At 37.3% G+C, this 15,028-nt stretch overlaps 1 protein-coding gene across 5 annotated transcripts in view; it reads right to left on the minus strand.

Annotated features, from left to right (window-relative positions):
* Positions 1–239: 239 nt before the first annotated feature.
* The window catches only part of WASF1 (WASP family member 1), a 90,203-nt gene continuing 75,414 nt past the window's right edge, over positions 240–15,028 (minus strand). For 4 of the 5 annotated variants that reach the window (XM_061366809.1, XM_061366808.1, XM_061366812.1 and 1 more), the window contains exons 4-9: positions 7,940–8,093; positions 7,151–7,268; positions 6,184–6,356; positions 3,933–4,112; positions 1,989–2,626; positions 240–1,148 (exon numbers count right to left, since the gene is read on the minus strand). In XM_061366809.1, the coding sequence (XP_061222793.1) occupies positions 991–1,148; positions 1,989–2,626; positions 3,933–4,112; positions 6,184–6,356; positions 7,151–7,268; positions 7,940–8,093 (1,421 nt within the window). In that variant the 3' untranslated portion in view covers positions 240–990. The remainder of the gene's footprint in view (positions 1,149–1,988; positions 2,627–3,932; positions 4,113–6,183; positions 6,357–7,150; positions 7,269–7,939; positions 8,094–15,028) is intronic. The other variant, XM_061366813.1, reaches the window with a different exon arrangement.

Below are 15,028 nucleotides of genomic sequence, written 5' to 3' on the forward strand. Positions count from 1 at the left end.
TGTCTTTCTTTTTTTGCTTACAAATCACAGTAAGTTTTCTGCTCTTTTTTTTTTTTTTTTTGGTAGATACGCATACAGGTATAATGTGATGATAGATGCTTTCTTATTTAATATGGATCCTTGGGTAAGCAAAGAATGTTTACTGTAACTCTGTAGACCACAGATTAAATCTCTGAAATGCAAGGATCCCCCAGGTATACCAGTGAAAAGCAGGCTCCACTGAAAATGCAACAACCAGGAACATTTAAAATGAACCATTTATTAAACCAAACTGTTATTTTAACAGTTACATAAGTTACACAGCATGTTTAAGTCAAAAGATTTCACAAGGAAAAAAAAAATTAAACTTTTATTATGCAGGCAAAAATAGTACCACACAATATGTACCTGGGAGGGAAGGAGGGAAGGGGAATCTCTAAACATTCAAATAAGGCCATAATTATTTAAAAACAACGATAAAACAATAATAAAACCCCCAAAAGACCCATTTTCCTTTCAGTGTGTTCAGTGCTGCTAACTATATGTACTTTTAGTGTACAGATGTAATGGAGGCAGTGATATCTTGATAGCTAGGTTTAATGCTTTAAAACTCTATCAGAAGTGGAATAAGGCTCATTAGTACATACAGCTGCCCTTGGAATGTCAATCTCAGTTGCCTTCATTAACTTAAAATTCACAAAGTGCACAGTTAAGATATGCCAAAAAATTGAAACTGCTACTCTACCAACAGCTGCCCATGCTTAATACTTAGTGGTCTATTGGAACAAAGTATGTTCTTTCAAAAAAGATGTGTAAGAAAAGCCACTGTAAAACATTTAGTTTCAAAGATGCACTAGGAGCTTTTTGTAAACAGAAAAGTAGAAAAACATGGATTAATTATGTAAAGAAAAGAATACAAAAACCACTAGAAATGACCATCAAACTTTCAGAGAACAAGCACCACAATGGACATTAGCATTCGATTTTGCAGAGTACAGCAATGTAATAATTTTACTCTAACCAATCCACTTCATCAAATTCTGAATCATCTTCTGAATCGCTATATTCCACAGCAATGCGTCGAGAAAGTATAGTAGCAACATCATTCTCAATGCGCTCATGTTTAGCTTCTTGTTCACGTTGCTCTTCAACTTTGCGTAGCTGAATACCTGAAGAACATCAAATCATAAACCTGTTACTCTCCTCCTTTAGCATTATACAAAGTATTTAGCTCATGATTCACACAACCCTTTGCAAACAAAAATGAAGGCTGAGGATACTGTCCACCTCAAGTTCTCTGTCAAGTTTTGAAAGAGAGGAATGTCAGAACTGCAGTGGCAGACCAGATTGATCAATCCTTCTACTATCATATCCCATCTCATATTTTCCATTAAAAACACACCCACATTTTCATTTTTTTCACTGCCCTGCACCTCTGCCATTCCCTTGCACCCTGTCAGAGGGGCATCTTGCAACATGAAGACTGCGTTACTACTGCATTGAGACATGTCAAGAATAGATACTTTACAGCTTTAAGTCTTAAAGGATTTCTGAATGCCATTTATATGTGCTTGTAATACACTGATATGTGATCAAAATTCCAATGCCAATGGGTCTGTTCGTTTACCTAACAGTCTGTGAGAAACAAGGTTTTTGTCTTTTACGCAATCTGTAGATTATCAGTAATAGCTGCATTTTTAGGTGAACAGAAATGAAGAGATAATCTACACAGATCATCTATAAACACATGTATTTTATTTTTTTTTAAATCTAACTTCCACAGAGAACCAGTTTTGCATCCAAACTAAACATCTGATAAGCACAACTACAAACTGAAAAAATCTGTCTACTTGGCAATACACATGCTGTAGAGAATAAAAAGCAGAAACAGACTTAAGATGCATTCCTCTAACTTCTTACACATGTGAAATATTCCATCTCTCAAAGCTAATGTGTACTTAGCAAGTGGCTGAGACCATTCCTTTTCCCCCTTAATAGCCAAACCTTACCTTTCCGTATTGCTTCCAGCAGAACACTTCTAGCATCACTGATTACAGGAAGAGTTGAAGGATGGCGTTTGGGTTCGGGTGCAGGAATCACTTGGGATGGTGGAGATGGGGGCATTAAGGGGGCATGAGGGCCAGGGACAATGGTTGTAGGAGGAGGGTGCAGAACAGGAGGAGGATGAGAAAGGGCTGCAACTGTGACAGGAGAAGAGGGTCGAATGCCAGGAGGCGGCAAGGGAGGAGGTGGTGGTGGTGGAGGCAGTCCCTGTACTTCAGCTTGTGGAGGACCTGGGTGAACTGGTACAGCTTCACACACCTGGGCAGCTCTAGTGACAGGAGGAGAGGGTTGCGCTAGGGGAGGAGCAATTGGAGGTGGCGCTGGATGTAGGACTCCAGGCGCTATCTGAAGAGGAGCTGGTGGAGGTGGCACAGCTGGGGCCTGCAGAGCAGCTGTGGGAGGTGGTGGAGGGGGTGGAACTGGGGGTGGAGGGGTGGAAGTCATTGCAGCTCTTAGTGAAGAAGTTGACAAAGCAGATGGAAGAGGTGGTGGCGGTGGAGGAGGAGGAGTGGGGCTCACAAACACTGGTGTTCTGCCTGCTGCTGGTGACTGAGGACGATTTTCTACCAAGCCAGTCGTAGAACTGAAACACAGAACAACAGGACAGTTATTAGATCTGGAGAGTGTAAAAAATATTACAGAAATGAAAACTACAAAGTAGTAGATTCACTTCTACAACTTAAGAATATTGAACTCTGGGCATTAAAGAGCATTACATGCTATGATGATTTCAAGGAATTTATACCATATAGAAGGAAATCTAACTCTCAGTATGGAATGGTCTTCCAACAGGCCTTTGCTCTTAACTGAGTTTATGCTCTTACATAAACCTGCATCTTTACGAAAGCTTTCCTATACTAGTGTAGTTCTCTCCTCCCATCTCTAAATAAGTCCAAATAGTTTTTCTGAAGTAAGGCAAATGCTGGTTGGTTTACTGCTTTGATTCACATTCACAGGCAATGAGGATGAGTTACATTCAAAATACATATTTTAAGGTTTGATGACAATATGAGTGAGGCTAATATCAAAGGTCACCAATTCTATGTACAGAGAGGTATATTTATATGCTAAATACTCATAGTGCAATGAGCAGGTGAATTGAAGAAAACAAAAGGGAACAGTAGAATTATTTTCTTGAAAGACCACTAAAGGATTTCTTTCAGCTGCTGTGGAAAATTAATCTAAAGAGTTATGCATTTCTGTGTACAATCTTCTGAACAGTAAAAGACATTCTTTCTAACACATCTTGCTGATTGCAACAACCATGTCTGAATTAACCGTCCTCTACTCCGAGCTTTAAGTACCTGACCATAAAGTAAAATTTTGGGTATAAAACAACAGGGGAGTGACAACCAGAGCCTCAGTCTAGAAAATACTTCAACTGTGTATCCACTCCTGGAAAGGCACAGAGAAATAAAAAAATAAGAACATTAAGGGGAATTAAAAAACCAAAAAAGGCATATTTGCAATTTGGCAAATATGATAAATATACAGTTTTGACAGCTGACTGTCTTACAGGCATATATGCTTCCTTTCATGTAGGCTGAAACACAGATCTGTTGTACAAATTTCAGATTTTCAGTTCAAAAATACCAAAGCTATATTCTGAGATTCTACCACCTTTCACAGAAACATTTTCCATGCATCTAGCTCAGAAGGTGACACAGCCTCAATATTAATGGCAAGGTCTTCTCCACGATAGCACCCTAGGGGGTTTAGATGCTGACCTTTCTCTCCAACTCCTGCATGGGCCTGCAGCTGCGGATGTGTCAGGGCTGTCAACTGACTGCCCCCAGGACGTGTGTCCTGCCTGAGCTGCATGCGAATAATACTAATGACTATTAGTGGGGTGGTGGAAAACTAAAACTCCTCAATAAATCTGCATGTACCTAACGCAAGGAGGCACAGGTTTCACATCTCCTGCTCCATGCATCGGAGGTGGTGGTGGTGGTTCATGTGGTCTGACCAACACTCGCTCCTCGGCTCTGTTCAGAAGTTCAGTCATCTGGCTGTACGGTAATGCAGAAAGTGAATATGATCCATCCATATGGTCCACATATGCTTGAGACCTGTAGGAAAACAGTGAAAAATGACCCAACGTAACCTTTAGTAAAAGCAAGTATTAGCACCCTGCGCTACTGTTCAATACTCCAGTTTGATTTCTGAATTCAAGTATCTTCTCTGCATCAATGCTGCATATTGTACTTCATGGCTTTTTAATAATTTGTCCCACTTTCCATGCTATTGCTTCTAGCAGCTCAAGAGTTTAATGATTTTGACAGGTATATCACACAACTTCTACAGTATCTGATATCTTAGTGTTTATTAGTCACACTATTTTGAGTTAAGTAAACAGAGTGATACAATCAGAAGTATACATATACCAGAGTCTATTATGAAACAGACATTATACTCATCAATTGTTTCTTCTCCTCGATCCCTATATATATGCAACTGTATTCTTTTGTAACATTCATGAAACACCCATCAATGTTCGAACGGTAAAATTAACAACTGAATAATTATCTAAACTTCTGTCAGAAGATATATGGAGAACTCGGTACTTCAAGACCTAATACTTTATAGCTATGAAATGGATATAAGGAAGATAATCTAAATATCTTTTGTTGAATAGTAGTAGCAAATAAAGATGATTTAACTTTCTTGTTAATAACAACTTTTGAAACATGTCAAGTCCTGATCAGTGAGGAAATTCTCATCAAGTACGCAAAGATTTCAAAAAGATTTCTCTTTGCAAAAGTAAAGTAATACTCTACATTTCCATACACTGCCACCACTGTAGTATCTAGGTCTATTACATTTTTCAGGGGTGAAGTTTTTACTCTATTATTCAAAACCATGGTGCTGTTTTGTATCTGAACAACCTGCTCTGCACATGTAGTACACTGCAGCATAAGTGTGTAAGTACTGAGATAATCAAGTTTTCAAACAGGGTCCTGGACATAAAAGGAATCCTGCAAGACGTACGGGGAATCTGCAACATGTGTGTATCCTGCAACACTATGTATGGAATCTGATGTACAACGCAACAGAAGGACAGGGGGAAAGCATATGTTTCTCCCAACAGTGTGACACAGCAGGTTACAAAGATAAGATACGATAAAGTTGTTTCCATTAAAATGCTTGTAACCGCAATTTGAGTTGTACCCTATTGAGTAAAATGCACTGAGACCATTTCACTTTCTGAATTGACCTAAGTTTTCTATAAGCAGGTTTTGCCATTTTTCAGACAGCAAATCTAGAGTTGTCATGATTATCCACTGTCACTATTAAGTTAGTTTGAAGGCCTCACAAAGCTAAATTAAATACTTTTTTAGGATGCGCTTTTGGCCAGCAAAGTATAAGGGAAAAATATGACAGTGAATACTTCTGAATTAAAAAAAACAAAACAAAACAAAAAACCAAAACCAACCAACTAACCAACCTTCAAACATACCCCTAAGACTCCTGTATTCCTTGTCAGCCCTCTTTCCTATCACACATTTCTTGGCTGGTAAAATGGACTTGGTTTTGCACAAACACCAGAAGCATAAACACAGCAGGTGTTTACCATGTGAAATGCCACTTTTAACCACAAGCAAATATGTGCTGTGAAATGAGACTCCAACAGGTTGGATTCTGTAATAGACTATAAGCAGAAATGTCAATCAAATCTTGGATTTGTTCAAGAGTAAAGAGAAGCGCAGCATTCTCATTTGAGTTCCAAGTAGACGTTTGTTCACATCACACCCACCATATAGTCTTGGCAGTGTCTGCTGAACTAAAATCAAGAGACTGGAATAACAGGCATTTTGTAGGTCAAGACTTGAATGTAGTGACACACCTGGGTGCAAGCTTGCAACAGTGACACTACACCTTCTTCAAAATGCAGACAACACATCCTCAAGGATACAATGGATTCCAAGAATACACACTACTATTAAAAATAACAAGATAGTAACTACTTCTTTACAGACACAATAAATATTTTAAAACTGAGGTCTGACTGAGCTAAATCAGTGATTTCCAGTACATCTCAAGAATAGCAGTAACTTCTCATCATTCACCATTTTTCAAACTTGTTCACCATGCTGTATGAATATCTGTACTTAATAAAGGATATGAATAATAAAAAGTGACCTTGATTCAAAATGTGAAGCTGGGCCATTAGCAACTTCAGTGTGCTTATGTAAGAGGTTAGCATCGTCTTCCGCAAGCTCTGGGCCTTGGGCTAACTTCTGCCACTCTCTCCGTCTGTCATGAGGTGCCCGTGGCACTTTTTCTGGTTCATGAGGGCGATCCAGATTTTTCTGCTGTAGGAGAGTTGTGCAAACAAAACTGACAGCTAAGACAGTGCTTTTTAATTAGCCGCATTTAAACATTTGCCTCAAAATAATGAAAACCAATCCCAATTCAAGTGCAAGAAAAATTTACTTTCAGTCTAAATATATGTAAAGCAAAATGACTTGTAAAAAACTTCAGTGTAGTGGAAAATTCGATGAATAATACAGAGAAAAATAACTGTAGAAGTAGGTTTTTATTCTAAGTCTGAAAGAATAAATCTGACACATTTACTATCTCTGTCTGAAATGTACAGAATAATGGCAAAACAAGAAAGTAGATTCCCTTTGCAAAAGTGTTTGTATGATTTTCAAAAAATATAAACATAGTGCTCTATTCCTATTATTTTTTTCAGAGGAAACGTACCTATTAGAACGTTGTTCCAGAGTTTTCACCTGTAAGATTTTCAGAATTTTGCATTATAAAAAAAGGTTCCAGTGAAATTTTTTATTCTTGCTGTATTCCTCCTTTCTTTTCCTCCTTTCTGAGTCATTGCTAGAAAACTTAACAGTTCTGGCAAGCCTGATGTTAGTTACATTAGGACAGCATGGAAGCTCTAGGCCCCTCTATATTATTTTACTAATTATTAAATATTTATTTCTTAAAGTTGACAGAATTGAATGAATACAAGTAGTTTTCTTAGAACGAAGATGACTCTGTAAAGTTTGGATTGTTATTAACTGCATAACCAAAAAAAGTGTTACATGTGCAAGCAAACCCTTTCATAGAAGAAACACCAGAAGCTATAGAAAACTAACATACGTACCTTCTGCTTCCTCTTTTCTTTTCTTTTGTCCTCGGTGTCCTGCAACATTTTTTCCTTCCACAGATCAAAGAAGTATGAAGGATTTGTATAAAACTTCAAACCCTCTTTTCCATCATCCCTGAAATACAGTGATGCAAACACAGCATATTATTTATTGGACAACACGTGAATCCAAACATTAAGGCAAAGGCCTAGTATCTCAGACCCTGAAATATTTTACTGAAGAACAGTAAAAAGATGAACATTGCCCTCCTGTGCCATTATTCTTTACTAGCTTTCCCTCTACTCCAGGTCCTAATTTTAGAAGAGTAACTTTAATGTAACCTGCAGATAAAAAGAGAGCATCATGAATCCGAGAACTCCCATACCAGTGACTCCAATCTTGCTCTTAAAACAATGAGTGAATTTGTGTGGCTGGTCTTGTTCCAACCAATGATTTAAATTGACTTTGGGACAGCAAACAACATTTCCATTAAAGAGCTTTCTTTCTATATGCTTAACTACTTGTTTTGTTCTCTTTGCATCCAAGAGCATTACACAGCTCAATAAACACAGGCAATAAAAATGTCTTTTTCTTACCATCGTTATGCTGGGGTGAAGTCTGAGTAAAGTAAAGTTTTAATGCTTATAATGTCTTCTGCTGCCTGTATTCCTCCAGCACCTTTACAGTTTTCTAGCCTGGCTCCTTAAATATTCAAGTGCTAATCAACAGCAATGCTCCTGGATGTAGCATCTCTATTACATAAAATAAGCTATAAATTAGTTTAGAATTCATTTTATTTTACTAACCTGTAAGGGGTGAGAATATTAAGTGGAGGAGGCTGTTCACAAATGTCATAAGTTTCTTGCAAAGGAATAGGCAGAGTTTTCCGGTCAAACAACTGTTGATCTTGAATTGTGGAACTCCGGAAAGCCTTCCTCATTGTAATGTCCTGCAGTGACACTGAAAGGGGACATTGCCATTTAAAAAAAAAACCCATCATAAATGGCTTATTATTTGGATTAATCTGGAACTGCTTAATACTGACTAGAATATAAATATTAAGCATTGCTACTAATATCTTAACACATTTTACAGCAGATATAAATTCATCTAGCACCAGTATCAGGGCAAGATACTGTCAGATTATGTCAAAACATGCTTTTAGTGATCTAGTACATTCTCCTCCATTTAGCTTCATAGGAAATTTTTTGCTTACATGGATAGGTATCAGAGCTCTGTCTCCCCAGAGTAGTTCAATAAATTGCTTGCTGTAGCTATAAAATACTATTCTGTAGTTCAGAAGTACCTAACAACGCTTACTAACTCCTTTTCACAATTCCTTTGGTACTAAAAAGTTACTCTCTATCTTGAGGTATAGATTTTACCTTTACGCTATCAGCAAGTCAAACTTTGCATTTCTTATATGTGGGTAGGAGTTTCACTGATGGCCCACTGAGATGTCAAACCAGCAGATCACTTAAGCTTATGCTACTGCTATCAGTGAGTTTGAATGGGAGGTGATACTATGTTCCAATACATGAAACTAGTCAAATGTTGTTTTTTAATCAGACTGTTTAATCAAGATGAGTCTTCTCTGTTCAATTCAGGTGAGACACTTTGAGTTTTTAAGCACAGTAGTTAGGAATATTTTTATATGCTTATTTTATACAAACAGGCTGGTAGTAGTGCCACTTTATTAAAGATGAGAGGACAACATCCCCTCTCTCCCATATCACTGGGGCCTTCATCAACAATTTTTTAAGAGAGTGCATCTGTTTAAGCTGAAAGCTGCATTTTACTCTGGTTCCCATAACATACACATGTACACACAGAGCTAGATTTCTACTGTATGATCACAAAGCGGCAGAAGGCAGGATTTTTTCCAGAGGGCTTGCATTTCATGGAATGTTCTATCTTCTTACCTAAGCATATTGGCAGCATCATTTGTGAGGCTAAAGATTTGATTTTCAGCTTTTGAAGTTTATTACTGTTGGCAAGGTTTTGTGTTTATGGAGAAGTTTCCTCCTTTTTACCCTAAGGTTCTGTTTCATTACAGTGTCTTTCATTCTTTTAATTCTTTAATTCTTTAATTAGCTTATCAGCAGTCTTTTTAAGTATGTGAAAGAAGTATTATATGAATGTCAGCCAGAACTCTCAATTTCTCCAGGTATTTTGCACCCATAAATAACCTTACATATTTAGTACCTGTCATGAAGTACAGGTTATTCACAACTAGAAGAAGCAGTTTTTACCTCATCTAAAACCCTAGTCTTAGATTCTTTTGTACTTCAGCTGTTTTACCTTCAGGTTATTGGTTTTACAAATCTTACCAAATGTACTTGTTCAGAGTTGCTTGGTAATCCTGCAAGTCTTTAAAGCGACTGTCACTTACTAGAGACTATGCCAACAAAAATGAAAGTTAGTATACTTCTCCTTGAACCTGTGTGCATTCTTAAGGCAATGAAGCAAATTTATTCCAATAAATACAGTTGTTTTAATATTAAAATGCTCACAGAGTATGTGTCACCGTATTATTGAGACCTACATTGTTCTATTAACTCTTTATTAGCACTCCTTAATCCCTTTAGGGTGGTGAGGCACTGGAACAGGTTGCCCAGAGAAACTGTGGCTCCCCCATCCTTGGAGGTGTTCAAGGCCAGGTTGAACGGGGCTTTGAGCAACCTGGTCTAGTGGAAGGCGTCCCTGCCCATGGTAGGGGGGTTGGGACAAGATATCTTTAACGTGCCTTCCAACCCAAACCATTCCATGACTCAAACAGAGCCAGTCTAATTCATAATATCCATTTTCTTGTTTAAATCTCCACTTTTTAAAAGCATATACAAGGGGAGTAGCACACCTGAGGATAATCAACCAACTCCCAACAGTTAAGTGTAGATCACTTTCTTTCTAAAACTAATCTACAAAGAAAAGGTCTTCATACAAAACATATGCTGTACAATTTCAAACAGCTAACAGCATTTGCTGCACTGATATCTAAACACTAGTATTCACTGAAAAGCATGTCATTATATCAAAACAACTGACAACATTAGGACAACATTGCTAAGGAAGTGAGAGGACGTGGCACATGCCATACTGAGAATCATGATACCCATATAACTCGCGTACACACAAGGATCAGGTAAATCCCATGCGGCAAGCACAGTGTAATCTTGGGCTGTGCATGGTTTGGCTTACAAAGCCATTTGTTTATCTTGCCAGTTGGCTGAGAAACAGAAGCCCTCTGTGGCTTGCCACCTCAGGGGGCGGAGTATGTGAAAACCTGGCTGGTCATCCAGCCACTTAGCTTTGGCCCATTGACAAACTGGCACATCAAGAGGACAAATTGGATGTAGGAATTCAAGTGTGAGAAGAGACAAGACACTGAAGGAGGAGCTGGAAATGCTGCAGGCATTTGACTTGATGCTGATACATTTAAGCTTCCAGTTGCCTAATTCCTAACTAGCACCAGAACCTTTGTATAGTCCAAGAGTCTAAATTTCATACGATACTTTTTCCTGAAACTCCACCTGCTACACCACTCGTGTTTACTGCGATGAATGAAAAATGGAGTCATGTGATTTCCTTAAATATTCAGATGCTCACAATTTAAGTTAAGAACTAATTCAACAAACTGAATAAATGCCATTATATCCTTCCTGTGTCTGTTGTTTGGATTGTACGAAAAGACCCATTATATCAGCCAGTCCAACTTTCTGTACACAGCAGTATTTTCTACATAATTAAAAATTATCCCTGTCTCTCTGTCAGAAAGCTAAACTACCAACCTTTTGTACATTTGGTTTTGAAGCAATCTGCCAGTATGTTTTCATTTGTAATCAGCAGTGAACTGGGAAAAAAAATAAATCCTTAAATTGCATGCTACAATAACTGGGTTTCTTTTGCCTGAACTACAAATTAAAATAAAGAGCACATCTGTAATATGTATACATAATAACATCTTACTTCCTGTTAAACTCTCATTAAACTGCAACCCCAATTTGTAGTAAAAGTCAGGAATGGAGCACATCAGCATACTGACAGAAAGTAGCTACTTTTAGATTTCAAGGATATTAAAAATTACATTTTTTTTCCCTCATCAGATGAAAAAAAACCTGTTAATAGTTTTTTTTTTTATTCCTTTAAACTCACTCCAATGTACAATTTATGAAGAAGTTCTAAGCCGAAAATTACAGCTCTCCTAAAGATGGGAAATGGAGAAATAATGTATATTCCTTTTAAAATCAAGAGCTCTCAACAGTTCACTGTCAGAATTTCATCCTGACAAGTTTTAAGACCATGTGTCGTGGTTTAACCTCAGCCAGACAGCTTGAATGCCACAGCTATGACTCCTTGCAGAACTGAATGACTACAGGAAATTATATACAAGTCAACGGACTCAGCTGTCCACAGTTCCCTTTTCTCTGTTCAAAATTTTGCCCAGCGATTTAAAAAGCGCAGGGAAGAAGAATGACAATATCAAATTAGCAACTTTGTCATAAGATTCCCATTAAAGGTAATTAACTGGGGAGTTGCTTGAAAATTCTCTTCAGATAAATATTTCAGTTCCTGCAGGTGCTGTAATCTTGAAGTCTGATTTCCACATTATGTATTTTCTTTTTTTAACTATTATCCACTTCAACAATGCCTACAAGCACACACATATTAGGTTTCCCTGCCTGATTGCTGCAGGTTTAATAGTAGTGCTAAGCAGAGAGTCTTATTTTGCAGGAACCACTCCCCTTCTAGGTTGTCCCTAACACAAGAAATTAAACTTTTCTGAAATATCTATTTATAAAAATCCAAACCAGTTCAAGCACTCTTTGGATAGAGAATGTGTGTATCTTAATTACAGGTAAACAAAGAGAGGGTGTAAATGTTAGAGCAGTAATTTTAAGAGGACTCAGAAGCTGCTTTAAATGCAGCACACAGAATCAGAGAGCCCAGAGCAGCCCATTAGGGAAGATGTAAATCACCCAGCTGCATCAAGCAGTGTGGTGAGTCTCAACAGAACTGCCACATTATTTAACAAATGACATTTTGTCCAGATCCCTCTTCTGCCACACAAAATACAAATTATGCTATCATGGCTTTACCACTGAACTATTAAGCCTTGGACACACTAATTTAAAACTGATTTACTTAATAAATAACCCATAAATTGAATTGAGTGATAAGAAGATGGGAGAAAAGGCATGAAGAGCAGTTGGAGCTCAGCCCATCTGCACAGATCTTTGAGAGGGAAGCATACTCAAATCCAACTTTCATTAGGTGGAGATGTGCCAGGAAAAGTTACTTTGTATACGACTGAACCATCTTTTTCTTCATTTAACTTTGGGGATAAAAATTCTTACGAATGAACTGACAGTAGTGCTGTTCTCCACATTAAGATATTACATGTGGAGGTCATGATCTAATTTTCATGTGCTCCCTGTTCTTAGCTTAGATTACATTTATACCCAAATCACCAAATTCCTCTTCAGAAGCTAGAGGCAGTAAGTGAGCTGGCCTTCAAAATGGGATCTACTACCCTCTCCTTGTAAGTCTCGTAATAGATTGAGTATTGTCATTGGAAAGTTGACCGAGACTCCCATTTTCAGCAGTATAGAGCATAATTAGCTGTCAAGCTTTTTAGGTTTCACCCATCTGATGCCACCTTTTTTGCCTATAGCAAAATGTAAAATTTGTCTTTGGCATTAATCCGGCAAAACTTCTGAAATACTGTATTCCTTATGACAAAGCAGTATTTTTAGAATGCTTAGGGAAAAAAAAAAAAGCACCTGTATTCAAAGCCAGAAGCCCACTGAAATACAGTTTTCACAACACTCTTTGATTCCGGAAGCATGAAAGGCTGCTCTCCCATAGCACTTCTGCCAGTAAGTTTTTTAAGCTGCTTGTCACAGTTACAACTGATAACGTTGTAGAAATCAAGAACTTGATACCCTGCTGCTGAGATGAAAATCCTCTCCAGTTTGAGATTTAAATAGAACTAGGCAGTTCATATTAACAAACCACTAAAATAATACCAAAATAAGCACATAACTCTCAGTTTATGAATTCTCCTTCTGCCATGATACCATTTCTGGGTGATACACAACTGTTTTCTAATGCTTCACTACACTGCACATCAGAGCTGTCCTGTGTATCAGCAATTCAAAAAAGAACAACATAAAGGCTAAAATGGATATTCTTTTAAAAACTGTAAAATCTATACAGAAAGGAAATTATTTACTTGTAGTACTTCAACCTTAATGGAACAAATAAATTCAGAAAGATGCAGTAAATTTACAAAAATCTATTATTGTACTTATAAAATTTGCATATATATGGAAAGAGTTAGTAATACTATTCATAAAGTAAATACTGAAATTAAAAATAGTTGCCAAGAAAATATACTCTTAGGGTTTATTTTCTGACCTATAAGGAGGATATCTTATATTTTAGTGACACTGAAACTATCAACCTTAGTTCACCTCTGTAGCAAGAAAATGTTTTCCCAGTCCTAAGAAGATCCTCGATATGATAACTCTTGAATACACACAGACTAGTTTCCTATACAATTGAAATAAAGGTCACTTTACTGAAGGAAAGCAGAGGATTTCTTTTTGTCTACATGCAAGTTTAGTATTTCTTCTGAGAGGAAAAAAATACATGTATATAAAAAGAATAAAATGTGTAAAAATTATTACAATTAAAAATGAATAATTATGAGAAATTAAGACTTTTAAAACAGTGTAATAATTCAAATAATTGAAACAAACTTCGCAGCAATTCTTCTATGACAGAAAGATTGTGCACTAGGAGTTAGTTCCTTCACGATACAATCCTAACCTTCGTTTTATTTGGTTTATTATTTCAGAAAGATATTGCAATAATTCAAAATGAGAAAACACACAGACTATTAAAAACATTCAGAGCTTTTTATTACTCTGACTTTACAAGAAACATCTTGTCAAGTATCTGCAACTTGTTCAATGAATCTGATCTGCGCTGGTTTTGTTCATGCCACTTAGCTTTAAATGAATCTTAATTTCTTCCTCTTGTGTAATGACATGGGCCCAGAGGAGCACATTATAACTTCTGTTACTGCCTGCTGGCAAAGAACTAGCAAATGAGACTCATTTTACAAGTACAGCCTATTTCACACATGCTGTTAGTTAAGCAGAAGTACTGAAATTTGTTTCATTCTTGCATGGAGGGTTAAGAAAGGTAAAATCCAGTGTTTTCCCCACGCCTTTGTATGTTAACATCCTCCAGATATTTTAGCCCAGATCACGTCTAAAACAAAACTATTTGTGCTGAATTTCTAAATTTCAAGCCCCAAATAGGAGAAATAGTTTCCTGATCCATCACTTTTAAGGAAATATAATATGAAATTTCCTTTCATCTCCTTTGTCTTCATCTGGTGACTCATTCTGAGCAGACGTTTGTGAATAAGGAACACTGGGTTAAGGACTGAATACTCTCAGGTTAATAAAGGTAGAAATTTAATAGGTCCTGACTGAGGACTGCATGTGTTCCTCTAAAGTACTAGCAGTCACTGCTATTCTATGCGTGAGAGACAGATCCAAAGTATTAGATTCAAGTCACAGTTAACCACTTGACTTGATCAAGCAGACAACTTTTCAGCCTTGTTGTCTTTAACTGGTGACTGTCCCTTTCTTTAGCTATACAGTTCAGTATACACAGTACTATGAAAAGTTACTGACCTGGTGCACTGGGAATTACATACTATTTAAAAATATTTCTAGCAATTCTCTAACATTATATAGAATCATAGAATAGTTAGGGTTGGAAAGGACCTTAAGATCATCAAGTTCCAACCTCCCTGCCAAGGGCAGGGACACCTCACTCTAAACCGTATAACCCAAGGCCTTGGCCAACCTGGCCTTGAA

This window comes from Neopsephotus bourkii, unplaced genomic scaffold (genome assembly GCF_033783945.1).
Source record: "Neopsephotus bourkii isolate Nb327-2 ecotype Australia unplaced genomic scaffold, CSIRO-AGI_Nbou_v1 NB_1358, whole genome shotgun sequence".
NCBI classification, from domain to species: Eukaryota; Metazoa; Chordata; class Aves; order Psittaciformes; family Psittacidae; genus Neopsephotus; species Neopsephotus bourkii.